General features: G+C 36.2%; 1 protein-coding gene across 4 annotated transcripts in view; it reads left to right on the top strand.

Annotated features, from left to right (window-relative positions):
• Positions 1–737: 737 nt before the first annotated feature.
• The window catches only part of Ermp1 (endoplasmic reticulum metallopeptidase 1), a 73,628-nt gene continuing 47,175 nt past the window's right edge, over positions 738–27,190 (top strand). For 2 of the 4 annotated variants that reach the window (XR_013438115.1, XR_002484251.3), the window contains exons 1-10: positions 739–1,190; positions 2,656–2,957; positions 7,582–7,709; positions 8,337–8,442; positions 18,545–18,691; positions 19,384–19,476; positions 21,446–21,658; positions 23,053–23,273; positions 26,143–26,317; positions 26,665–26,855. Coding sequence is in view for 2 of the 4 variants with exons in the window: in XM_078047615.1 (XP_077903741.1) it covers positions 856–1,190; positions 2,656–2,957; positions 7,582–7,709; positions 8,337–8,442; positions 18,545–18,691; positions 19,384–19,476; positions 21,446–21,658; positions 23,053–23,273; positions 26,143–26,317; positions 26,665–26,855 (1,911 nt within the window). In the remaining 2 variants the exon portion in view is untranslated. Of the gene's footprint in view, positions 1,191–2,655; positions 2,958–7,581; positions 7,710–8,336; positions 8,443–18,544; positions 18,692–19,383; positions 19,477–21,445; positions 21,659–23,052; positions 23,274–26,142; positions 26,318–26,664; positions 26,856–27,190 lie in introns of all 4 variants that reach the window. The other 2 variants (XM_078047615.1, XM_005327961.5) reach the window with 2 other exon arrangements.

The raw sequence follows: 27,190 nt of genomic DNA, 5'->3' as shown, positions 1-27,190 counted from the left end.
GATTCACACTAAAACCAAGACTATGCTTCTTACCACGGAGGGTGACACTGAAAAACGAATAACTTTTTTTGGATCTTCTTCTCCAGAGTGTCGTTTATAGTAGAGGAACAAAATACTGTTTTGGAAGCCCACGGAGTTAGATTTCAATTCTTCATCTGCTACCTCTAAGTTTCTCGGGTATTAAATAGAAATAGAAATATTTCCTTTTCCGGGTTCTTAGAATTAAATAAGACACTGTTAAAGTACTTGGGACAGTGTTTGATTCTTAGCATGAACTCCAAAAAGACACGAGGTTATAAAAATCTGATTAGATCGTTCATGTGAAAGCAAAATGAGTCCTATTACTCATTTTAAGAGTCAGGAATCTACTTTTTCTGAGCCTGTTCTAATGTTCTTTACGAAAGTCGGGCCATTGTTTCCCTCATCCACCAGGTGCACCATAAAAGCCACCGTCATTCTTTTTTAAGCACACACTCTCTCCTCTCTCTCTCTCTCTCTCTCTCTCTCTCTCTCTCTCTCTCTCACTTTTCTCTTGTTTGGGGTTGTTCTTTTCTAGACTTATGGGTGTTTTTCCATTTGGAAATCTCTGTTCCCCATCAGGCTGGGAAACCATACAGGAGAAGAAATACCTACCACGCTCAGTCTGGGCCTGCCCTACGGTGGTCAGAGGTCTGCCCAAAGTAGCTGGTCGCGACGCGGCCGGACGGGCCAATCAGAAGAAGTTTGGCCCTCTGCAGTTTCCGTCCGCTCACTAGGAGGCGCTGCGGTGGCGGCAGCGGCGGCGGCGGCGGCAGCGGCGGCTGCCGGGGCCGTCGCGGGCTGGGTCTGTTGGGCTGGCGGCTAAGGCTGGTGGCCATGGAGTGGGGCTCTGAGCCGGCTGCTGTGAGGCGGCATCGCGTCGGAGCCGAGCGTCGGGAAGGACTGGAGTCTCCGTCGCAATCGGAGAGGGAGGCCTCGGCTCAGGAGCCCTTGGTAGACGCGGCCAGAGGCCCGAGGACGCGGAAGAGGAGCCCGGGGGGTAGCGGCGGCGCTAGCCGAGGCGCGTGGACTGGGCTGTCCGAGGCACGCGCAGTGGTGGCGATCGCTGTCTACCTGCTGGCTCTCCGGTTTCTGGTACAGCTCTCGCTGCAGCATCTCGTGCTGCGGGGGACCTCTGGGCACCCCGGCGAGTTCGACGCGCGCCATGCCAGGTACCGGCAGCTCTCGCCCGGCACTGCCCGCGCGTCCCTTTGCGTTCCCTTCCCGGGCGCCAGGGCACGGTACCTGCGTGCACCTGCCGGTGCGGGAGGCGTAGGTTTAGTCCCCGCATCGCAGGTGCACGTGGGGTGGGGTTGCCTTAGGTGCCCTTCTTCTGGGGTCTGAACTGCCGGGATGGGGACTTGTCTGGTCTCCTGTTTATCTCGTGGTACGTACCTACAGATTGGGGGTGGCCGGGTGGATTGAGCCTCCTTTTTCACTTACACGTGGAGCTGCCTTTTTCACTTACTCATGTGCTCTCCCTACACATGATTGGTTGTTAGTGGTATCCACATCTTCTGGAGCAACTTCCACTTTTTGCCTTGATTAGCTTTCTTACTTTTAAAATGAAATGAATGAGAAAGAAATAATATGTGTCCAGACTGTACTATAAATTCAGTTTTGTGTGTGTGTGTGTGTGTGTGTGTGTGTGTGTGTGTTGGGGGGGCACTGTTGAAAGAGTCTAGTGTAGTGTTCTTTCTGAGGTTTACAGCCCCCAAATCTGAAAGCTATGGAGTCTCAGTGGAAAACCCATTCGAAATTTTGCACATAATTTCAGAAGTTCTCAAATTGTCTTTGGGGGTGCCCTAGGTTAGTGACTGTAAGGTTTAACCTTTTGTTTTTAAAAAGACCTTTAGGTGTGTTAGGAAAGGTGATTAAGTTGGGGGTATTGTAATAAGTGTCTGAAAGTTAATAAAATCATAAGTCAGCAGTTTTCAACAATCATTGTGTTTTGATTGCAAAGTGCTGAAAGCTTTTTAGGGACTTTCTGGAACACTCCTAACCCTCTCTTTTTCCTTATTTGTAATGCATTGAAACTTTTTTTTTTTTTTTTTGCTTTAGGATAGAGTTGTTGTGGCCTGAATTGAAGATTTTGGGTCCTGTGTGCACAGAAGGAAGGCTGAGTCCATTCCTCACCAAATGTTTTTCTTTGCTTATTTACCCTCTTGACTTGATTGTCTTTGCTTATTGATTTCTGCCATTTAGAATTGGAAACCCAGAACTAATAACCTTTAGGAGTGGTGGCACCCTGAAGTTGTATTCTCCTATCCAGCCTTCAGTGTTCACACATTTTGAATATGATCCTGTCTTTCTATTGATTTGTTATGGAGATTGAGAGAAATTGGAAGCCGGATGGGTAGATAAAACTGAAGGCATTAACTCTTGGGAGGCAAAATAAAATGATGGAATTTTACAAATGATTGTTCTATAGGGTTGGGGATGTAGCTCAGTGGTAGAGTGCTTGCAAATAAGTGCTTGATTTAATAACAAGGCAGTATTTTTTTTTAATAGGAGAAACCAAAGAACTATGCTTTTTTTGAGGGAAGAAGTGGCATGTAATAGAAAAGTTGCTCTGTTCTAAGTGTTGGTTTTAAGCCTACAAGTGTTTGTCATCATCATTCTTTTGGCTGCTTCCAGGGATTATCTTGAACATATAACATCCATTGGCCCCAGGACTACAGGAAGTCCAGAAAATGAAATCCTGACTGTGCACTACCTTTTGGAACAGATTAAATTGATTGAAGTTCAAAGTAATAGACTTCACAAGATTTCAGTGGATGTACAACGGCCTACAGGCTCCTTTAGCATTGACTTCTTGGGAGGCTTTACAAGCTACTATGACAACATCACCAATGTTGTAGTAAAGCTGGAACCCAGAGATGGAGCCCAGCATGCTGTCCTGGCTAACTGTCATTTTGACTCAGTGGCAAATTCACCAGGTATGTACCTGTTTTGCAGACATTTTAAGACTTAATAGCCAAGAAAGTTTATTAACAACCTAAAGATGTTTGGGCAGTTTTGGAGACCATTTTCTTGGACAAGTTTTTTTGTTGTTGTGATGGAAGGTATCAGTTTTAATATCTAACCATTCAGTTTTCTCTTATGTGCTTCATTATTATTACTTTTTTAAATATTAATGCTGGTAGCCCAATCATGAAATGTTTTTGGTAGACTGAAGCAGCCTAATCAGTGTTACCAGTCTGTGTCCTGTGTCCTAGAGTCAGGTCTGTCACTTCAAGTGTTTATTTAGTTAGGTATTGTAAAAGTAGTGGGGATACTTCGTAAAGAATAGTCTTTGCCTTTAAGGGATACATGATTTGGAAGATACCACTTCTGGCAGTTTCTGTTGACTTGTAAAGGGAGAATTTTGTGTGCCACAATTAATTTAAAATTTTGCTCTGAAATACCTGGAAAAATAGGATACTTGATATTTAGGACAGTGCCTGATATAATGTATATTTTCCAAATGATTGAAAATCTCCTAAATAGAACTTTCATTTTGTAAAATAAGATTCCTCAGAAAATTGTTTTCAATAGTTAAAGTAGGAAAAGTGGATAGATACAAATAGAAAATAGCATTTTACAATGTTATCATTTAGAATGTACTTGGCTTTTTCAGAAATCAGTATGCACATATTTGTTGTGTAAAAGCTGGAGTACTTTCCTCCATGTTGGAAAAACCAGTGGTCTTTTATGTCAGAATAAAAGCACTAATAAAACAAGCATCACCCTCTATAATACATCAGTTCTGGGAAGGGGCAAATAAGTATCATAATTGTTTTAAGGATATTATATAAGAAAGGTTTGTAAATAAGTAAATGTAGAGGAAGAAAAAATAATTTTCCCTCTGTCCTTCATAGTTCTTAGATGGATTGAATTCCTGTAATAACAAAAAGATCGTTTTTTTGGTGGGGGGGCAGTGCTGGGGATCTAACCCAGGACCTTGTGAATGCTAGGCAAACACTTTACCACCGAACCATATCCCTAGCCTGAGAAGATAGATTGAAAAGAGAAAAATCGAAGTTTATTACCATGTATTACAAGGAAGGTATCCAGGGAAAATGAGTAAATATCAAAAAGGTGGCTTAGAACTCTGGTTTATATAGCATCTTCAACAAAAACACAGTGCCTTTTGGATTAACAAGACAAAGGAAAAGGACTCCGAGTCTCCATGGCCAGCAAATTGTTTGAATATAAATATATTGTAGATAAAGCTAGTTAGTAAAGTTTGTTATTTAAATTTCTCTGCTGCAGTTTCTAGGTTAATAAGGGTCTAAAATTGTCTTTGGTGATCAGCCTTTGACCTTCTTGGTAGAAAGGGAAGGTAGAATACCTCCATAAATTTATATCCTATTGCCTATTTTAGGCAAATAGGAGGAAGGCAAGAGCATTTATCCACTTCTCAGTTGCTTTCAGCTCAAAATAATCCTTATGCCAAAGTGGCATATTCTGTTATTCTTGGGGCCAAGTGTTACAAATTGCATATGTAGTGTGCTAATTAAAGAATGGTATTTTTGTGAGTCATTAGAATCCATTTTTACCTAGATTTTTATAAGAATACCTATACCAATAGTCTCAAGGAAATTTCTGTCAAGAAGGTGTTAAAAATAATGAAATAAGGTTTTGCACATTCATCAAATAGACTATTACCTGAATTATTCTTGTGGGATAGAAATTGAAGTATGAGTTTTTTTTTTTTTTTGTACTGGGGATTGAACTCAGGGGTACCTGACCACATCCCCAGCTCTATTGTTTTTGAAACTCAGGAACTAGTACCAATTAGGAGTAATCTTATTCACACAAAAGCCTTAATTATCTTTTTGAGTCTGCTGTGAGGTTCTCAGTCATTGGTAGAAGAGTTATTGAGTTATTTGGGGAGTGGCTTCAATTTTGGGGTTAATTCTAAACAGAAAGGTAGGTTGCTCAACTACTCCCCTTTCTTTCTCTTCTAAGATACCAGAACCATTAAAATAAGGGAAGATAAATGGACGGCATAATTTATTAATCAACCCTGTAATGATAAATATGTTTAATTTCCCTTTTATTTTTAATAAAGAAAAATTTTATTGTTTGCTTTTTATTATAAAAGGATTCTCAGCCTCAAAGTAAAAGTAAATGTTTTGGGGCTGGGGTTATAGCTTAGCCATAGAGCACTTGCCTCATGCATGGTAGGCACTGGGTTCTATCCTCAGCACCACGTAAAAATATTATGTCCATCTTTTAAAAAAAAAAGTAAATGTTTAAAAAAATATTTTTGTTTCTGGACGGCACTTTTTAAAAAAAAATTTTTGTAGTTGTAGATGGACAGAATGCCAGAATGCCTTTATTTTATTTGTTTATTTTTATGTGGTGCTGAGGACTTAACCTAGTTCCTCACACATGCTAGGCAAGCGCTCTGCCACTGAGTTATAGCCCCAGCCCTTTTTTGTTTTTGTTGGGACACTCTACCACTGAGCTACATTCCCAACCCTTAGTTTTTATTTTTAGACAGGGTCTTACTGAGTTGCCCAGGCTAGCCTCCAACTTACCATTATCCTCCTGTCTCACCTTCCTGATTCCAGGTTCATGCCACCATACCTAGCCAAAGGTGGCACTTTTTATTTTATTTTTTTTAAAGGGGGGGGGTGTTATTTATTTATTTTTTAGTTCTCGGTGGACACAACATCTTTGTATGTGGTGCTGAGGATCAAATCTGGGCCGCACACATGCCAGGAGAGCGTGCTACCGCTTGAGCCACATCCCCAGCCCAAGGTGGCACTTTTTAGTAATGGCAACATATTCTTGCAGAATAGTAATTAGATAACTATTACTTTGTTTCATTTTGATTAATACCACAATTCAGTAATCACTACCAAGACAAGAATTGTTAATAGTGTTTCTTCTTCAGTAGGAATTGGATCTAGAATTTAACAAAGCCCAAACAAGCATTTTTATTTTGGCTGGCATCCTTAACCCCTTTGTCTCATTGTGTCAGATGTGGAACAGCCATAACAACTTAAATTGAGCAATAAATATGCTAATTATGTCCACTTTGAAATGATATTTGAACATTAAGTTCCCAGAATTGAAAATTTGGAACTTCATGGAATAAGTTTACTCAAAGGAGAAGGAAAAATTAACATGGAATGCCTCCCAGGTTTTAGGTACCAAGTTTGTCTTGTATAATCTTCACAACAAACCTGGGAGGTGGCTGTCATTATTCTGCTTCCTAGACTGGAAAATAGTGGAGTAAAGCAAGGGTTAAAATTTATTTCCTAATCTTTCCTTTTCTAAAATAGCCATTAAACTGGAGCACACTGCCTCCCAGTGTGTAGATCCAGAAATGCTCTTGCTTGGGTTCTGATAGAGTTTATTTACTTGGAATATTCTTTAAACTTATTGTTTTAAATTTTTTGTTTATTTTTGGTACCAGGGATTGAACCCAGGGATGCTTAACCATTGAGCCACGTCTTCAGCCTTTTTTATTTTTTATTTAGAGACAGGGCCTTGCTAAGGCTGACTTTGAACTCAAAATGCTCCTGCCTCAACCTCCCAAGCTGGGATTTCAGGTGTGAGTTACTACCCCCAGCTCTTTAAACTTTTTATTATGGAAAATCTCAAATACATAAAAAGAGAATGTTTAATGAACCCCATTGTACATTCAACTTCAGTGATCCAGTCTTAATTTTCTGCTTCTACTCCTCTGTTCTTTGATGATTTTGAAGCAGATCTTAGCTATAATGGTTTCTCTGTTTTTCATTCTGTATTATTTGACATGATCATAATACTACTAGTTACTTCACCTATAAAACCTAACAGTAATTCCTGAATACCATCAAATATCCAGTCAGTTCCTTTAACTACCCCTTCAGTGCTTTAAAAAAAAAACAAGGCACCAGAGTCCTTTTTATAATCTCCTTTAATCAACATATAAAATTTCTGAGTTAAGAGGTTAGGAGATTTGACTAATTCCTCTACTTTGTCAGTGGTGGGACCAGATATATGACTTAGTTAGGCTACTGTGTCTACCAGACAAATGTTTTCATTGTGCTTTTCCATCATATGATTGATCCGCTTGGAAGAACCTTAAAAAGTATTGTACCATCCAAACCATCCCCTCTGTTGATGTGGAATGATTTGTAGCTTTTATGATCTTGGTAGGAAAATAAGCAAGAAGGGAGTGGGTGACAATGGGAGATGATGAAGAAAGCAGTAGGTACCAGAAATGAGAATATTAGAGGATGCAAAATAAGGAGAAAAAATGATAAATAGCCTTCAGTTGCTGAGAATACCAGTTTTCAGTATAACTTTAGGTCTCATCTGTTTGCTTTATTCAACAGATACAGTCTACTGTGAGCCTGGATTGGTTCCAGTCTCTGATTGTAAGTCAGTGAGCAAACCAAAGATCCTCATGAGGTTTATCTGTGGTAGGGATAGTGGTCACCTGACAATGACAGAGTTATGCTTCTGATCTTGCAGCTTTTGTGATTCTTCTCTGAGGGAAAAAATTCCATTCTTAGGCATTACAATTATAATGTAAAAGTTCTAAAATCTGAGAAGCAAATCTGTTTTTCTGGTTTGAAGGTGCCAGTGATGATGCAGTTAGTTGTTCAGTAATGCTGGAAGTCCTTCGTGTCTTATCAACATCTTCAGTATCCTTACGGCATGCTGTGGTGTTTCTCTTCAATGGTGCTGAAGAAAATGTCTTGCAGGTGAGAACTGTTTTAAATACCAGGCTTTAGTAATAATGAGAATAATAACAATAACTAACACTTATGCATTTTTATTATTCATATGAATAGTATTATAAAATGGTATGCAAAAGACATATTGTACCTGCAGTACTTTAGAAAATCCACTGATGTTAACATGTTCAGTATATGAAGAACTCAACTCAGAACAGTTCATCTTGGCAGTGTTTGATTCTTTTGAGAGTTCTTTGATGGCATAATAACTCATATTTAGTTTTCTTTGGAGTTACAGAGATGTTTTCAGACAGGCATATAGAATGAATGCACTGCCATGCGAATTATCTCTTCCTTACTCTTGTTCTTTTTGTCTTTCTTTTGCCCAGCCTCACATTTACCAAGGATGTTGTTTGGCACCACTCAGGCTGCCTCTCTGATAAATGACTTTCTAAAACTCAATAGACTGCACACAGCCATTAGATGTAAAGAGAAACACAGAATGTCTTCAGTGACTGCCTTTGAGAAATGATTCTTTTGTTCTTATATTCTTTACCTCATGAAGATAGCCAATCTGTCCTTTTAAATAAGTACAGTAAAAAATTTAGGTTCTGATCATTTACCCTGTATTTATTTTCTTTCCTTCTCATTAAGGCCAGTCATGGTTTCATTACTCAGCACCCCTGGGCCAGCCTGATTCGTGCATTTATTAACCTGGAAGCAGCTGGTGTAGGAGGGAAAGAACTTGTGTTCCAAACAGGTATACAACACCATGCTCTGTGTATTTTAATGCAATTCTGATTTTTTTTAAAGTGGAAAGTTTTTTAACTTAAGTAATTCCTTAAACAATCTCTTTGTTTTTTGTTTTTGCTCAGCAAGTGCTCTTTTCACTGAGGAACATATCCACCGTCTTTAATGAAGTATGTCTTGAATGAGCATTCTTTATAGAATATAAAAAAGTATAAATTTACCTAAGTTTTCAGAGTTGGTAAATGGCAGAACAAGATTTGAATCTAGGCAGTTCAGGTTTAGAATGTCATGTAGGTAGTGAACATTTTATTCATTATGGGTGATCACGATATAAATAACTTTAAATGAGAATCATTTCATGTATTAAAATAAGAAAATTATGTGTAGTTTAAAGTATTTAAATTTATCATTGAATTAATTTAAATGTAAAAAGAAATCCAACAATATTTAATCCACCAGAGAAATGTTTAAAAAAATTTTTTTAATTGATTTTTTGATACTGGGGATTGAACCCAGAGGTACTTTACTACTGAGCCACATCCCCAGCCCTTTTAATTTTTTTTTTTTTTGAGACCCTTCTCACTGAGTCACCTAGGGCCTTGCCAAGTTGCTGAGACTAGCCACCTTGAACTTGTGTTCCTCCTGCCTTATATTCCTGAGTTGCTGATATTATAGGTGTGTGTCACCATTCCCAGTGAAATATTTTAAATTTTATGATTAAGCTTTTTAATGATAAAAAGTTACAGTTGATAAATATGTAATTATCATCTTTCTTAATTCAAAACTCATAGATTTATTTAGTCAGGGTCTACTAAAATCTGACAATGGAAGTTCCATGCCTTTTCCCTGCTCTATTAGAAATTTGGGGTTATGTTTTTTATCCAGACATAAACATTTGCCAGAAGATTTTTATATTGAGTAGTGTGTTGGGTGAGATTGGTGAGGGAAGTGAATAAGGTGATAATGGGAACTTGTTTTATAGCATCCATGAAAGATATGGTATTGTTTAAGTTACGAAGTTATGCTAAATGCTAAGTGTGTTTTTGTAACCTGAGCAGTACCATACTTACTATCCATCCAACTTAAGTTTTTATGCTTCAAAATGGACGTGTGCTTTACTTCAGCTAAGCCTCTGAGAATCTCAAGGTCATAAGATTAAAAGCAGCGAGGTTTTTACTTTTTTTTCAGCTCTCAGATCTCATTGCTTCCTCTTCATCTAACTAATGAGAAGAAGCTGGACTCTAACATAGGAGTAAGTAGCTGCTACATTTTATTCACACCTCTGGGATGTCATTCAGGGTAGGAAGAACACATTCAACAATGACCAAATAAAAAAGCAGTAGCAGAAAATTTGTAAGGAAAGAGGACTTTAAGTCAGTCTTTCCTCTTTTAAAAATCTCAGGGCTTCACATGAACAGTAGCATGTCTGTATGTGTTTTCCTTATCATAAGTATACTGTATGCTAAGTGCCTTTATATTCATGCTTTTAGTTATTGTCACAGCACCCTATCCCCATATTCCTCCTATCCAGGTATAATCCAGTGTTATATGCTAGTCTGTAGCTTTCCTGAATTTTTTTCTGTGTGCATATATATTAGCATATTTTATGTATGTATAGCCCAAACAGTTGAAAGCACATTTACCTAGGGTTAGTCAGGTTGAGTCCCAAGTCAGTTTATTTATTTATTTATATTTATTTAGTACTCACTGTTGTTAGGTCTGACTAGCCCAAAGTCCTTATTCTTCACTTAATGTATGTATTTTATTTAAAAATTCTATAGCTACATAAATTTTAGAAATAATTGCATTATCTGGAAGGCTATAAATAAATTTAATAATGGTCACAGTTAAATACTAGGTATTTATTGGTGGAACTAGGGAGGTTGTGCCTGGAGCCAAGAGGGGGAAAAATGTAAAAAAGCAGTTTGAGCTCTACACTACTTCATGAAATAAGACAATTCTTGTCACTACTATTTTACTTTCTGAATTGTTTAAAATTTTGCAGTGCATATGTTACTTTAATAATAAAGCAAAAAAGTGACTTAGGACTCAATAGCAGAATGTTTATATATAATTTAAATGTTTTACTCATTCTAAAACCCTCATATTTCGAAAGTAATATATTTCTGAAGGATCATCAACAAAAGATTTGGATGAAATTCCCCCCCCCCCCAATTTTGGAGCTTATTCTTGTGGCTAAACTGCATATCTGAAAGCTTCCTCTGAGTACATTCTAAAATTCTTGTACCTTTCCCAGTATTGCTTTCACTTTTGATCCCATTGCCTACAAAGACTAGCTTTTGTGGGTACGTTTTTCTGAAAGTTAGTATTGTTTCCATGTTTAACTAAAAGAGGATAAATCCAGATTGGGGTTGTGGCTCAGTGGTAGAGTGCTTGCCTGTCATGTGTGAGGTACTGGGTTCGATACTTAGCACCACATAGAAATGCATAAATAAAATAAAAGTCCATCGACAACTAAAAAAAAATAAAAATAAAAACGGATAAATCCTCCCCCCGCCCGCCCCTTGACATTTGGAATTGTGCTTGAAAGCATAAGGCAGATGGCTCTGTCCTTTGCGTTTTAAATAAGCCCTTTTTCTGTGTGGTAATAATTTACTTGTCCTGTCCTAGAAACTTTTCAATTAAAACAGTCTGTACTTTCTAGTTTTGTTGTCACTTCTGAGAGATGTTGATTTGGAAGGGTTTTTTAAAAATATTTTTTAGGTGTTAATAGACCTTTATTTTATTTATTTATACGCGGTGCTGAGAAATGAACCCAGTGCCTCACACATGCCAGGCAAGTGTGCTACTGCTGAGCCCCAGCCCCAGCCTCTATTTGAGTTTTTAGTGACTAGAATAATCATTACTATTAATTTTTTAAAGAAGGGCCAGAAAGACTGATTCATCAGCTCAATGATTTAATGAATTGGGAAGGCTTGATTTAATAATAGTGAAGTTGTTTTAAAATCCATCCTTTTAAAATTTAGACAGATTAGATCAGTAATATAAATTCCTTGTTAAAAAAAGAATTTCAGATACTACCAACTTTGAGTGCAAGAAAGCCCATAAACAAAAAGGATCACAGAATCTTTTATTTTCTCTTGTGAAAATATTCATGTTTTTGTTCCTACCACCTAGAGCAAACCAGTGCAGTTTAGTCTACATCCTTTTGGAATATGTTTTTTTTTTGTGTGTGTGTGTATGTGTGTATATAAATAAAACAGGATTATACTCTGCTTTATATTTTCTTTAGAATGCATTCTTTTTATTTAAATTATAGCTTTATTGGGCTGGGGATGTGGTTCAAGCGGTAGCGCGCTCGCCTGGCATGCGTGCGGCCCGGGTTTGATCCTCAGCACCACATACCAACAAAGATGTTGTGTCCGCTGAGAACTAAAAAATAAATATTAAAAATTCTCTCTCTCTCTCTCTCTCTCTCTCTCTCTCTCTCTCTCTCTCGCTCCTCTCTCACTCTCTTTAAAAAAAATAATAAATTATAGCTTTATTGAGATATAATTCAGAGAAAAGTGTAAAATTAAGTGGTTTTTAGATATATCCACAAGAGTCGAGTGATCATCATCATAATTATAAAATGTATTTATTACCCTGAAGAAAACCCCTATACTCAATATGCATTCATTCCCATTTTGTCCCAAACGCAGGCAACCACCAGCCAATTTTCTATTTCTACACATTTGTCTATTCTAGTTATTTCATATTAATGGAAACAAATAACATGGCATCTTGTATGTGGCTTCTTTTCCTTAGTATGTTTTTGAGGTTCTACCATGTTCTAGTATATATCAGTACTTCATTTCTTTTAAATGGATGAATAGCCCATTGTATATGGATCTATCACATTTTGTTTATTAATTTCATTATCTGATGGACATTTGGAGTATTAGAGAAACAGGCATCTTTTATACACTATTTATTGGTAGAAATGTAGAATGATGTATTTTGTCAATATGAATTATATATTTTTTTGGTACTGAGTATTGAACCCAGGGATGCTTAACCACTGAGCCATATCCCTAGACCTTTTTATTTTTTATTTAGAGACAGGATCTTGCTAAATTGCTTAGAGCCTTGCTGAGTTTCTGAGGCTGGCATTGAACTTGTGATTCTCCTGCCTTAGTCTCTGGAGTTGCTAGAATTATAGTCAGGCCACCATGCGTGACTATGTATTACTTTTTTTTGTTGTTGTTGTTGTTTTTAGATATATATGACAGTAGGGTATATGTATTACTTTTTTAAATGTAGATTCTTCTGTCTAGCTGGTTCAATTCTGGGAATTTATTTTGTAGAAATAGTTGACTTGGACACATAGGGCTAAGTGTTACATAGTCTTCTTGACTTTTTTTTGAGATGGGGTCTTACTATGTTGCCCAGGCTAGCCTGGAACTATCCTCCTGCCTCAGTCTTCCAAGTTGGGGATTATAAGTGTGCACCGCTACACCTGGCTTGGCTTTTTTATTAGTGAAACTTTTAAATTAACTTGAAGGTTCATGAGTAGGAGACTGGTTATATAGATGGTGACTTAAATTCTTTTAAGTTCTTTTTTGTTTTTCCATCATTCATTTTTTTCTTCTCTACAGAAATGAACTCTTTCTCTCATCTTAAAGAAAACCACTTTTTCTCCCAACCCAACTCTACTGCCTTATTTCTCTGACCATCTACTGCAAAATTCTTTTGAGACTGATCTATGGTTGTTTTCTCCATGTGACTTGTTTCTGCTTTTGGACCAGTTCTGTAAGCTTTAGCCTTCTCACCAAAACTACTCTTGTTAATAAAGTTGCTGTGGCAAATTCAGTGTCCAGTTTTCAGGCCTTATCTTTCTTGGCTTCATTAATAATATTTGCCTTTTTTTCTCCTTTATTGAGTTTCCTTTTTTTGTTTCTCTGGGTGCCAGTGCCACCACCCAAATGTGAAGAGGTAGAGCTGTGACAATGATGATGTAGCTCTGCTTTCACTTCACTTCAGGGAGCTTTGACTTTTCATTCTTTCACTGAATTCTAGTTCCCTTCAACAACACATATACCTAAACTCTTTGCATGAAAAAAGTGACTCATTCTTTTTTCTGGTACTGGAGATTGAACCCAGGGTGTTTTGCTATTGAGCTACATACCCAGTCCTATTTAAATTTTTTTTGAGACAGGGTCTCCCTAAGTTGCTGAGGGTCTCTATCCTTCTGGCTTAGTCTCCTGAGTTACTGAGATTATAGGTATGGGCTTATTCTTTAAGAAGTAATTTATAGATACACACAACCTGGAAGCATGAAGGATTTTGATGATGGCAAGAGATAGCATGCAAATTGAAAAATGTTTCTAAATGTGTCTGATACCTTTCTCTTTTAGGATAACTAAGATAAAAGCTTTTGGGAGAAGGTGAGATAGGGGAGTGATGAAGAGTCCAGGGTCTGTAATTAAATGACATAAGCTCAAACCTCACAACCTTAGTGGCAGTATGCTGTAAGCACTGAACATTGGACAAATTTTATAACTGCTTCAAGCTATACTTTCTCCTTTATAAAAATGGGATACTATTTGTATCTACCTCTTTTTTAAATATTTATTTATTTTTATGTGGTGCTGAGGATTGAACCCAGTGCCTTATGTGTGCGAGGCAAGCGCTCTGCTGCTGAGCTATACCTGTACCTACCTCTTATGATTAATAACAATGTAGTATAAAATATTTAGGTATATATCTGGGTGATAAGAACCACTCAGATCAAGGCAGGGAATTTCTCATTTAAAGGGCTCCCTTTTGTTTATACCATGGGGATTATCTTACTCAGGAGCTGATCTGTCTTCCCCTTCCAGTCTCCCTACCCTCCCTTTTTATACCCAAAGTTGATTTGCCACAACCTGTAGATTGCAGTGGATGATCCATGAGAGGCTGGAGTAGGGCTAGAGCACTTGGATGTTGCAGTAGAATCTCTACTGGGTTAGAGACCAGGTAGTAGATCTTTAAAACTGTAAATCCCTTTCCTACTAATGGGCCTTGTGTTTTTCTCAAGTAGTTTTTATGGTACAGAGCATAAAATGGTATCTTTATTTCATCTCTTATTATAATGTAAGAAAAGTTCACAGCTCTTAATGTTCAGCTTAGTGAATTTAACAAATTCAATATAATCATGTAAGCACCACCTAGATCAAGGCAGAAAATATGATAGGTACCTTGTGGCCTTCTCAGTCATTCCTACCCCCAAAGGTCATCAATACATCAACATATCTTGATTTAATTTTGCTTGTATTTGAACTTTGTATAAATCAAATCATACATTATATTTTCTTTGTGTGTATGACTTTTTCATTCAACCTTCTGGCTGTAAGATTCATTTATGTTTGTTTAGCAGTAGTTCATTGTTTTCCGTTGCTGAATAATATTTCATTGTACAACTATATTTATTCTTCTGATGATGTTAGTTTGTTTTCAATCTTTGCCTCTTATGAATGGGCCTGCTGTAAGTGTTTTTGTAGGTGTCTTGTGGTACACATGTATGTATATGTTCAATTCTAAGTAGAATTGCTGAGTTATAAGGTATGCATGTGTTTAACTTTGGAGATTTTTGGTATATAACATCAAACTTTGGTGCACATGTCCTAAATAAAGTATTAATGATTGAATCCAGTAGTTTATACATAACAAAACAGGTACTTTTCAGCCAAGTTAAGCAACAAGATGATTTATATTTGAAATATTTGAAAATCTATATAATTCACTGCATTAACAGAATAAAGGAGAAAAATCATGTCTGTTGGTAATCTCAGTATCATATCAGTAAGTAAAGAATATGGTATGGATATTCTCTATGATAATACATTTATCATACTTAAGAAATGTAACATTATAATATAAAACTATTATATAGTGAAAATTTATTTTAAGATTTTTTTCAGGCATTCTAATACTGTCTTAACAGTTTTTGTTGTTTTAATCTGGATTCCAATCTAGTATCAAGCATAGCGTTTAATTATCATGTGTTAGTAAATATATCACAGCCATTGTATAATTTATACAAAGTATAAAATTTTATTATAAGGTGAACATGCTTCTGTCTTCACCTCATGACCAAGTGTAGACTCTTGCTATTCTTCCTCCCAAATTTTTCCTCCTCTGCCTCTTCAAATACAGTTCCTTTCTTCCTTCCTTTCATGCTGAGGATCAAACACAGGGCTTGCCTCATGCTAAGCAGGTATTCTACACTGAACTATTTCCTTCCCATCTAAGACTGTTATTCTGATTTTAGTGATAATCACTTTTTATAGTTTTTCAGTATGATTTTAATTATCAATATCTAATTATAATACTAATAATGGTTTAATTATAATAATGTAGGGTTAATTATATTAATGTAGGGTCTCATATGTTTCCCCAGTATTGCTTTTCATTTTCCATTTGTATTTTTGTCCTTAGTGCATCACATCAAGAGGCCTGTAGTATCTTTTTGTCTTTATTATTGATAATATTAAATTATTCTCATTTAATTAAGGTATTTTCCAGGGTTTTCAATTGTTTCTCTTTATACAAATTACTGTTTTCCCCCCTTCGTAGTAACTACTTTGAAATTACTTACCAAATTTTGATCCCAGTTTTAGCAATCACATAATTCTTGCCCTAAGAAATTTTTACTACTTTTTTTTTTGTCTTCATCATTCTAATTGTATTAAATAGTTGGAATTATACTAGAAGGAAGGCTTTCTTTTCTTTCTCTTTTGGTGTATGTTTATTTCGGTATTTCATGTATTTTTATTTTGTTTTGTAGACTACATGTTTTGTTACTGACATTACTTTTTTATTTTTTATTTTTTTTTTTATGTATGGGGGACTGAATCCAAGGGTACTCTACCACTGAACTACATACCTAGTTCTTTTTCTTTATTTTTTGAAATTTTGAGACAGAGTTTCCCTAAGTTGTCCAGACAGGCTTTGAACTTGCAGTCCTCCTGCCTTGGTCTCCCAAGTAGTTGGGATTATATGTGTGTACCACTGCATCTAGCATTGCTTCTGCTCCATTTTGTCTCCTGTTCTCCTAAGACTGCAGTTAATCATGCTTTGGATAGACTTTTCAATGATCTCATATGTTTCTTGTACACATTTCTGTATATTCCATTCCTTTTTCTTTTTGTTCTTTTTCGCATATTAAACATAATTATTTAAAAATCTATGTGTGATGACTCCAGTATGAAACTCTTCTGTGTGTTTATAGTGCCTTCCCTCTTTTTGTTCAGTCATCTTTTTATTGTAGGATAATCTGTTTATAAAGTTATGAAAACAATATTCCCAGATGCTCTGAAATAGTTATTTTATCTGTTAAATCAATGTATTGCCAAGTTTTGTTATAAGAAGTCTAAAATTTCAGTGATTTACAATAGCAAAGGCTTAGTTTTTGTTCATGTCATGTTTTCAGTTTTGGGTATCTGTAGTCATTCCAAGATTATTATGTTTCATGTGTCTTATTTATTCTGGGATTTAGAGTAAAGGAGACGCCACCATCAGAGATGTAGTGACCTCATGGCTAAAGTTAAAGAGAGGGATGGAATGGCTTTTAGATTTCCTCCTATGTTGAGGGTTACATCATTCCTACTCACACGCTGTTGGTCAGAGCAAATCATGTGGCCAAGCATGCAGTTGATCGTGTGAAGAGGCATTATGTGCTACGGTTAGAAATATAGAATTCTTTTTCAGAGAGGAAAGAGTGAATAATTTGGAGCAATAATGTACTTTATCCCATAATTCTAAAGGAAGAACTCCCAATTTAGAAAAAGGTGTTTAAGAATGATGATGGGGGCTGGGGATGTGGCTCAAGCGGTAGTGCGCTTGCTTGGCATGCGTGCGGCCCGGATTCAATCCTCAGCACCACATACAAAATAAAGATGTTATGTCTGCCGAAAACTAAAAAATAAATTTGAAAAAAAAAAAGAATGATGATGGGAATGCAGAATTATTAATTGTGATAAATTATAAGCAGTAGTAAGGTACTTTATGGTATATTCAGTATAATGTTATAGGAATTATTAAAATGAACCTTGTAATATCTAGCAACATAGGAAATTTCATTATATAATGTTCAGTGAAACAACAATGTATGAAGTGTACCCTTTGACTTTGTACATTGTTGCTATATATACACATTCATACATTAGAAAATTGAAGATGCATGGACTGGAGTATAATGTTATAGGAATTATTAAAATGAACCTTGTAATATCTAGCAACATAGGAAATTTCATTATATAATGTTCAGTGAAACAACAATGTATGAAGTGTACCCTTTGACTTTGTACATTGTTGCTATATATACACATTCATACATTAGAAAATTGAAGATGCATGGACTGGAGTTGTGGCTCAGTGGTAGAGCACTTGCTTATCATGTGTGAGGCACTGTGTTTGATTCCTGGCATCACATAAAAATAAACAAATAAAATAAAGATATTGTGTCCATCTACAACTAAAAAAAATTAAAAAAAGAAAATTGAAGATATAAAATTGATAGTAGATATCTTAGGATGATAGACTTATGAATGATTTTTTCCATTTATAGACTTAAACTTTTTCTTTTACTTTTCTTCTCAGTACTGGGGACTGAATCTAGGGATGCTCTACCACTGAACCATATCCCTACCCCTATTATTTTTTGAGACAAAGTCTTGCCTAGGCTGGCCTTGAACTTGCAGTCCTTCTACCTTAGCCTTCTGAGTAGCTGGGATTATAGGTGTGTACCAAAACCCAGATTCAGACTTAAACTTTGTGTACTGTTGTTATTTTATATTTAAATTGTTTATAAAAGGTTATTTTTTCATTTTAAAACTCATACGCATACACATATTAAACATTTGAAAATATAGAAAAGGGATTAAAAAATAATACATTTAAAAAGCCACTACGTTCCTTTTTTGGGTATGTTAAAAATATTAGTTCTAGATCGGGGATGTAGCTCAGTGGTAGAGTGCCTACTTAGATTGCCCCTATGCCCTGGGTTTTATCTCTAGCACCACTCCCTGCTCCTGCTCCACCCATATCCCTCAAGAAAAGAATATTAGTATTGTATGTTTAAAAAAAATTATTAGGTTAACCTTGTATTATATTGTCATGTTTCATTTCAGGTCCTGAAAATCCTTGGTTGGTTCAAGCTTATGTAACAGCAGCTAAACACCCTTTTGCATCTGTGGTGGGTCAGGAGGTTTTTCAGAGTGGAATCATTCCTTCAGATACTGACTTCCGTATCTTCAGGGATTTTGGGAACATTCCAGGTATTTTGTCAATGGTTATAGGCTATTGTGCAACATTGATTTTTCAAAAGCAAGCTTTACCTCTTGAAAGTTATGAGTAAGCAGCATTTTCTGAGAGTATATTCTGTATGAGAGTTGTGCATTCTGACTCATTAGAGTTCTTAATGTTTTCCTTTTAAAACTTCATACTAATTTAAATGTTTGCCTCCTTTAGAATATATCATCTTGCCCCACAATGTGACAGAAGAAACAGGGGAGAACTGTTTAGCACTTCATTCCCAAAAGATGGTAATAGATCCTTCAGGGGTCTTTGACTTTCATTGTCGTTGTCTTGCTTTGCCAACTCCCTTGGGGACTTATAGAGCTATTTGAAGTTAAAATTTGGCTTTGGCCCAGCAAGGATATAGATGGCAAAGTTTTGATGACTGCCCAAACTTAACATCCCTACCTCCTGCTGTGTGACTTATAATGCCTTCCTATGAAGTAGTATACTTCCTCAGTCGTTATATATTGAATCATGTACCATATGTACAGAGTTTGTAAGAATGTAGAAGAGAATTTATATCATTCACTAATAAATATGACAAAGCAATCATCCCACCCCTTTGATATTTTGTCTTTTAGGAATTTAATATGTTAAACAAGTCTAAAACAAATTTGATATTTAAAACAAAATGACTTTTTTGTTGTTATTGTTTTTCTGTATGTCTTAGGAATAGACTTAGCTTTTATTGAAAATGGATATATTTATCACACCAAGTATGACACAGCAGACAGAATTCTAACAGACTCCATTCAGAGAGCAGGTTGGTATTCCAAAATCTACTTTTAATGTACAATAAGGTGAAATTTTAGTAATGACCTGTAAAAATCTATAAATATTCTGTGGCTTGAGCATTAGAGAGGCAGTATGTGGTAGAATGAGGTAGGGATTTGGAATTGGAGAGATAAGGGCTTAAATTTTAGTCTTGCTGCCTGTTTAGCTGTTAAGAACATAGAAATATTCATTACAAGGATTTGCAAAGGGAGCTGATCCAGGGTTACAGTAGGATTGTTGAGCAGTAAATCTGTAGCCAGAGTGGGTGAAAAGCCATACATTGGAGGTGGCATTATGACACAGCTGTGGGCAGCTTACTCAGTGTAGAAAATAGTTAACTTGGATCCCTGATTGGGTGGGTGGTGCATGTAGGTGAGAGGCTTAATAGTCAGGGAATTAAAGTGCTTTCTGGAAAGGTCCAGAATGCGAGGATACAAATTTGAGGTAGAGCCATAGAGTTGGTAGAATTTGGTCTGCAGAGAAAAGAGTATGTTCCAAGTAAGCATAATATGAGTAGAGTATGTTTGTGTGTAGGAAGCTATTGGTGAGTAGGTGGTCAGACTGGAGTAGAAGAAATATTTTCAGAAATAGGGAGATGAGGTAAAAGTATATGAGGGAGGGCTGGGAATGTGGCTCAGGCGGTAGTGCGCTCGTCTGGCATGCATGCGGCCTGGGTTTGATCCTCAGCACCACATACCAACAAAGATGTTGTGTCCGCCGAGAACTAAAAAATAAATATTAAAAATTCTCTCTCTCTCACTCTCTCTTTTAAAAAAAAAAAAGTATATGAGGGAGAGAAAAATTGTAGGCTTTTTAAAAATCATTAAGAAGATGCCAAAGGGATGAGGAATCATTGAAGGTCTGAGTTCATGCATGAACTCATTAAGACAGTTTTAAATGTTGTTGATCGGGGTAATGCATTGTGGATGGTGTGGAGACGGGTTGTTCTGACAGTGATTTTCATGTGGAATAGGGGGACATAGACTATGGTGGTGTTGACAAAAGATAGAAACAAAAGGGGAGGGATGGAGAATTAGATGCATTTAAAATGTAAATTCAGCAAGACTTGACAAGTTGGATAGAAGGGATAAATCAGATGGACAGCAGTAAAGATGACAAAATATAAAGCTTAGCTGACTAGGGAAAGGAATGCCATTGGCCATGGTGGAAAGTGGGACGGTGATTCTTATTTATATTGGCAGTGGACAGGGGAAGCAGAACTTGAATTCTGAGAAGTAAGTAAGATATAGGGGTCTCTGAACTAGCCTGATGAAACAGATGTGGTATTAGAGCTCTTTGCAAAAATGAATAGTTCTAGTAGAAGACAAAGTCTGCTTCCAAATTGAGAGGCAGTAAAATAGGGAATATGGGCCTTATTTGAGAAACTTAATAAGAAAAATGGGAGAGCAGTAGGAGGTAGGAAGCTTTGTCTATTCACATTCAGCCCCTTCCTCCTTCCTTCCTTCCCTCCTTTTCTCAGAGCTTGGGATGGAACCCAGGGCCTCATGCATGCTAGGCAAGCCTTCTACCACTGCACCACATGTACCATTAGTCCTCTTATAGATTTTATTTTGAGACAGGGTCTTGCTAAATTGCTGAGGCTGTCCTCAAACTTGTGGTTCTCCTGCTTCAACCTCTTGAGCTGTGATTACAGGTGTGTGCCTAGCCTTTTTGTTGTTGTTGTTTATTGAGGTACTGGGGATTGAATCCAGGTCTGCTGATGACCTACATCCCAGCCCTTTTTTTTTATTTTTTGAGACAGGGTTTTTCTAAGTTAGTGAGTATGATCTCAAAGTCTTATTTGTCCCATTTCAGCCTCCATGTTACTGGAATTAGGGTGTGTGTCATTGTGCCTGGCTCCCAGTTAATTTCTTATTCAAATAATAATTTATTTCTGTTTTACATATAAATTTCTTTCAAATAGTTGATTCAACCTTGTTATTTCTCTTTACTAATAGGTGATAACATTTTAGCAGTTCTTAAATATCTAGCTACATCTGATATGCTGGCTACTTCTTCAGAGTATCAACATGGAAACATGGTTTTCTTTGATGTACTTGGCCTATTTGTCATTGCCTACCCATCTCGTGTTGGCTCAATAATAAACTACATGGTGGCAATGGCTGTTGTTTTGTACCTGGGCAAAAAATTTTGGCAACCCAAACATAACAGTAAGTATTTTCCTCTAAAATTGCAAACACTGTTGTAGGATTTGCTAAAAAGTTATTGTGCTTATATCTTTCCAGAACATTAAAAAATCTTAAGAAAATAATGCTTGATTTTATATTATAAGAGATTTCTAAATAAATGTTAAATTGATATGCTTATTATACTTTTAAGTCTTGGTGAAGTACATTTTTACTCCATGAAAGTACTCTATTAAAGTGCCACATAGGAGCTATTGAAAAATGATTTCTTGAGATTGATTTTTTTTTTTTTCTCCTGTATTGGGGATTAAACCCAGGTCCTCATGCATGTTAGGAAAGTGCTCTACCACTGAGCTACACTCCCTCCCCCCCTTTTTTTTTTTGTTTTGAGACAGTATCTTGGTAATGCCCAGGCTGGCTTCCAGTTGCATTCCTCTTGTTTCAGCCTTTGAAACAAGCTGAGATTATAGGTGTATGCCTCCAGGCCTTATTTATAGATTTACTTTTAATGAAAAGTCCCATTATATAAAAAAAGTCTTGATCACACTGTAGACTAATAGCACACTGTTGTGAAGTATGAACAAATTGTCTTTGTTTAAATTGATCCCTTCCGTTTGAAATGTTTCTGAGACTAAGGTGTTATGTGCTGTTACAAAATAAAATATTTAGCAACAAATTAAAATAATTTTTTATTACTAGCTATTTTCCCATGCTATTTTGCCTTCCTATGTCAGTTTCTTTTAGGGAAATTTTATATGGAACTTTGTCTTCTTTTCTGGTTAATATTTTGGTACATAAAGCATCTCTAAGGTGTTAAAGATTAAAATAAACCTCCAGGCACAGTGGTGCACATCTTAATCCCAGCAATTTGGGAGGCCGAGGCAGGAGGATCACAAATTCAAAATCTGCCTCAGCAACTTAGTGAGACTCTGAGCAACTTAGTGAGACCCTATTTCAAAATAAAAAATCAGGGCTGGGGATGTGGCTCAAGTGGTAGCGCGCTCGCCTGGCATGCGTGCAGCCCGGGTTCGATCCTCAGCACCACATACCAACAAAGATGTTGTGTCTGCCGAAAACTAAAAAATAAATATTAAAATTCAAAATAAAAAATCAAAAGGACTGGGGATGTGACTCAGTAGTTAAGTGTCCCAGAGTTTAAAATCCAGTTAAAAAAAAAAGATTAAAATGACCAACTTCCCTAGTAAGGATATACCTGAATTTAGAAGACATCTGATTTATTGATAACATTCTTCTTTTTCCAGTTCCAACATTTAATTAATAGTCTTCAACATTAAGACATTTCAGTAATTTTCAGTTATGGTGGTGGATTTTTAAACATTTGTCTTTTTAGCTTGCTAACTGGTTATGTAATTGATTTGAGAAGATAGTGACTTCAACTTTTTGTTTCTCTTTATTAGCTGTTAACTACACGAAAGATTTCTTGTGTGGACTTGGCATCACTCTCGTTAGCTGGTTCACTAGCCTTGTTATGGTTCTCATTATAGCAGTGTTCATCTCTCTTATTGGACAGTCTCTCTCATGGTATAACCACTTCTATGTCTCCGTTTGTCTGTATGGAACAGCAGCAGTAGCCAAAATAATCTTCATACATACCCTTGCAAAAAGATTTTATTACGTGGTAAGTATTAGACATATTTACTGATTTCTTTTTTGCTGCTTTCAGGAAAAGAAAACAAACTCAGGTGGGATTCATTGTGTTTGGTCTTTCAGGCTATTATGAGAAATTGTTCAGCATGCTTATAGAAAATGCTTCCACAACTGTGTTAGTTTGCTAGGGTTTTTATTCTAAGTTGTGTTACAGAATTAAAATGAAAGCTATTCCATAAATAGTATTTAGGATGGTAGTGACAACAAGACTTGTTTGCACAGCCCTCTGCCTCTGTTGCATTTGCTTAGTTTTTGTAACTGTGCTCTCACATCTACCAACCTATCCTGAGTTCACCCAGTTATGTTTGTTGTTTGGATATCCTTGATCTCCCCTGGGATATAAGCTTCATGAGGGTGGAAATTGTTTTATTCATTGCTGTATTCTCTGTGTCTGGCATATAGCATGAACCACACAGCAAGTACTGTTGCTTTAAAGAATATTGCATCTAAAGTTTTCTCAGTTTTTTCTTCACCTTTTTTTCTTTTACCTGAATGATGTTGATGCAAATTATATATGTGTGTTATCAGAGTTAAGACACATTACTAATGGAAAAAGTGGAAAGGGAAATAGGGTTCCAGATGATAAACTGAGTTTTAGAGAATATTGTCATATTGTTATGGTTTCAACTGTGTAAATTTGGTAAAATGGGAATTGGGGTTATGAAATAATATAACTAAAAATGAAGTACAGTGAAGGTCGTGGTTTCTGATTTTCTAAGTGTATTAAAGGAAAAAATCTTCTTAGTTTCTTTATTTTCAAAACAACAAGTAGATATCTGTGTTGTTGTTATTGTTGTTGTTGCTGCTGCTTGTTTTTTTCTTCAGTTTGTCTTTGTAGGGGATTAGAATGGAGATATGTAAGACTACAATCCAGCATCCTTCCACTAGGATGTCTATTTGCTGAACCTTGACTGAGTTTTAGTAAATGTTGTGAGATGGTCTGAGGAACTCTTCCATGTTAGCAGGGCCTATTGAAAAAAGGTTCTTTGAGGTTAAACTTATGTTTTTACAGTTGAACTTATGCTTTTATCTTAGTGGCTTTGATTTCCAAAAGAATCATACCTGGGGCTTAGTTTCACATGCTTATTCTTAGTGTAGGTGTATATAATCAGAGTATGGTTGAATATTATTGATTGGGGTAGGAGGAGATAGAAATAAGAGTCTATTTACTTTCACTAATTTCAGTGGTCTGATCATAATATTTGAGGCTGAAAACACATTGGAAGGGGTAATGTGTTTTATTTTCACTTCACAAATATTCTTCAAGCACTTAATGCATGGTGATGTGGAGATTTGTGAGAATGATATTTTTCTTTGAGGAGCTCAGTTTTATTTGGGAATAGGTAGGGACTACAATGACTGTAGTACATTGTGGAACAATGTGAAATAGATTGACACAAAGTGCAATAGGAATACAGGGGCAGGAGAGATGAATTTTGCTTGTGGAAGTCAGGAAAAATTCACGAAGGAGGTCATAGGTTTTTGAGGCATGAGTTGAAGTTTACTAGAGAGCGAATAGGTTGATAAGGGTACAAAGTTGGGAATGTACCTGATAATTTGGGTCACAGTAAAAAGTACAGTGTGGTGAAGAGAAGGTTATAGCACAATAACTGAAAAGTTGACCAGTGTGAAGTTGGAGCATGACCCGAAAAATCAATGTGACCACCATTAAAATTTTCTTAGCAGGACAGATTTTTTTTTTATTATAATGGATTGGAATAAGGCAGGAGTGGGATCGACAAATAGAGGTGATGATGAAAATAGATTTAAGGATGTTTGTTTATTTCTGGAACAGTTTAAGCACTTATTATAAAATATTTTCAGTTTCCATTGCTTAGCTCTGTTGAAGTTTGAGTGGCATTCAGTTTCAAATTGAATTCACAGAACCATTTTTTTCTTTTTAAGTACTAAGTCTCCTGATCAATATTGTTTTCAACAGTTGTAGCCTTTCTTTTTTTTTTTTTTTTGCAAGAGGGAGTTGTCAAATGAACCTTAATTTCTTTGGAAAATATATGACAGAAAATCTTGAGCTCTTGAAATAGGGTCCCTTAAAACACACATGCTCTAGGATGAGCAGAAATGAGAAGGCTAAGAGAAACTTAAAGATAGGTATATTCATTTTGTTATATATGCATTGGAATTATAACTTTCATATTTGTGTTGATAGAATCCCTCTTGCACTCATTTTTAAGTATTAAGTTCATAAGGCTGCCTCTTCTGAAGAGTGCAAGGTGCTGCACAGGAGTCCTGGGGATTTAAGTCTCAAAAAATGTAGTTCAGATTTTATAATATGAATACAAGAGGAATACACCAGGAATACAAGAAGGGGCAAAGGTGACAAGTTGGAGATAGAAAAGACTCCAGAAAATCAAGGCAAACCCAACACAGCTGTTACTTCAAAGGGCATGCAGTTTTCCAGGTGTGCTGTTGGTGGTGCTGCAGCAGTTGATAATGTTCCTTGGTAGGTCATTTCTCTAGTTTGTGTGAAACACTCTAAGCTTAGAAAAATGGATGTTTGTAGGAGGGTACTTGTTTAAATTCTGGAATATTTCCAAAGGTTTTATTTGCCTGGTGGAAGAAAAGCACAGATTAGATACAAGGAATAGTGCTTTCACTTCATCTTGTTAAATTGTCCTTTCCTATGCAGCAGTAATTTATTACTTCTGATAGGATTGACCTTTTTCAGTTTTAAAGGGTAGACCTGCTTTAAAACAAAATGTAGTTCTCCTAAGCAGTGGAAGTTGTTTTATAATAAGAGATCTTTATGAATGACCCATGAATGAGACTACTTGTTTATTATTATTATTATTATTATTATTATTATTATTATTTTCTTTCAGAATGCCAGTGACCAGTATCTGGGAGAAATGTTTTTTGACATCTCATTGTTTGTACATTGTGGTTTTCTCGTAATGCTCACTTATCAAGGACTTTGCTCTGCATTCATTAGTGCAGTCTGGGTAGCATTTCCGTTGCTCACAAAGCTTTTCGTGCACAAGGACTTTCAACAACATGGTAGGGTATTTTTAGTTTTAATACAAGTGGGAAAATACCTTAAAATATATAAAGCTTCCAGAGACTATTTTTCCCTTTTCCTTATACCTATACCCATTCTTGTGTTTGTGAACACATACTGATATATTACTTGTAAGTAATTAAATTAAGTATTTAAATACTTAAAAGTATTTTATCTTGAGTGAAAGTGTAGATAATATGTATCTGAAGTAGATAATATGTACCTAAAGGGTAAGATTCATAGCTAATCTAATTTCTGTTAGGTGCCAAGGTGTGGCAGTACTATAAAATCTGCAACTCACTTTAGAATTCCATAGATAAGTGTTTTGTATCTCTTTTTCTCCTAGGTGCCCAAGGAAAATTTATTGCCTTTTACCTTTTGGGGATGTTTATTCCTTATCTTTATGCACTATACCTCATCTGGGCAGTATTTGAGATGTTTACCCCTATCCTTGGGAGAAGTGGTTCGGAAATCCCACCTGATGTTGTGCTGGCATCCATTTTGGCTGGTTGTACCATGATTCTCTCTTCCTATTTTGTAAGAAAAAAAAAATTGTTTCTTTTTTTCCTTTATTTTTTTTATGTGAGAATATGTAATGAGTTTAGCCATACTAGATAACTAAAACAATGTTGTTTAGTATGGCTAAACTCATTACATATTCTTTGAAAAGGTCTTAGGTAAACTAAATGGGGAATGGCTGTGCATTTTATGGAAGGAAAATGTAGAATGGGCTAGGCATGATGGTATGTACCCATAATCTTAGTGACTCAGGAGGCTGAGGTAAGATGACTGCTAAGTTTGAGGCCAGCTTTGACAATTTAGTGAGACCTTGTCTTTAAAATAAAAAGGGTTGAGGGTATAGCTTAGCAGTG

The sequence above is a fragment of the Ictidomys tridecemlineatus genome, chromosome 4, assembly GCF_052094955.1.
Source record: "Ictidomys tridecemlineatus isolate mIctTri1 chromosome 4, mIctTri1.hap1, whole genome shotgun sequence".
Lineage (NCBI taxonomy): Eukaryota > Metazoa > Chordata > Mammalia > Rodentia > Sciuridae > Ictidomys > Ictidomys tridecemlineatus.
The sequence above is the reverse complement of the archived record's forward strand: the minus strand, read 5'-3'. Positions and strand labels throughout refer to the sequence as shown.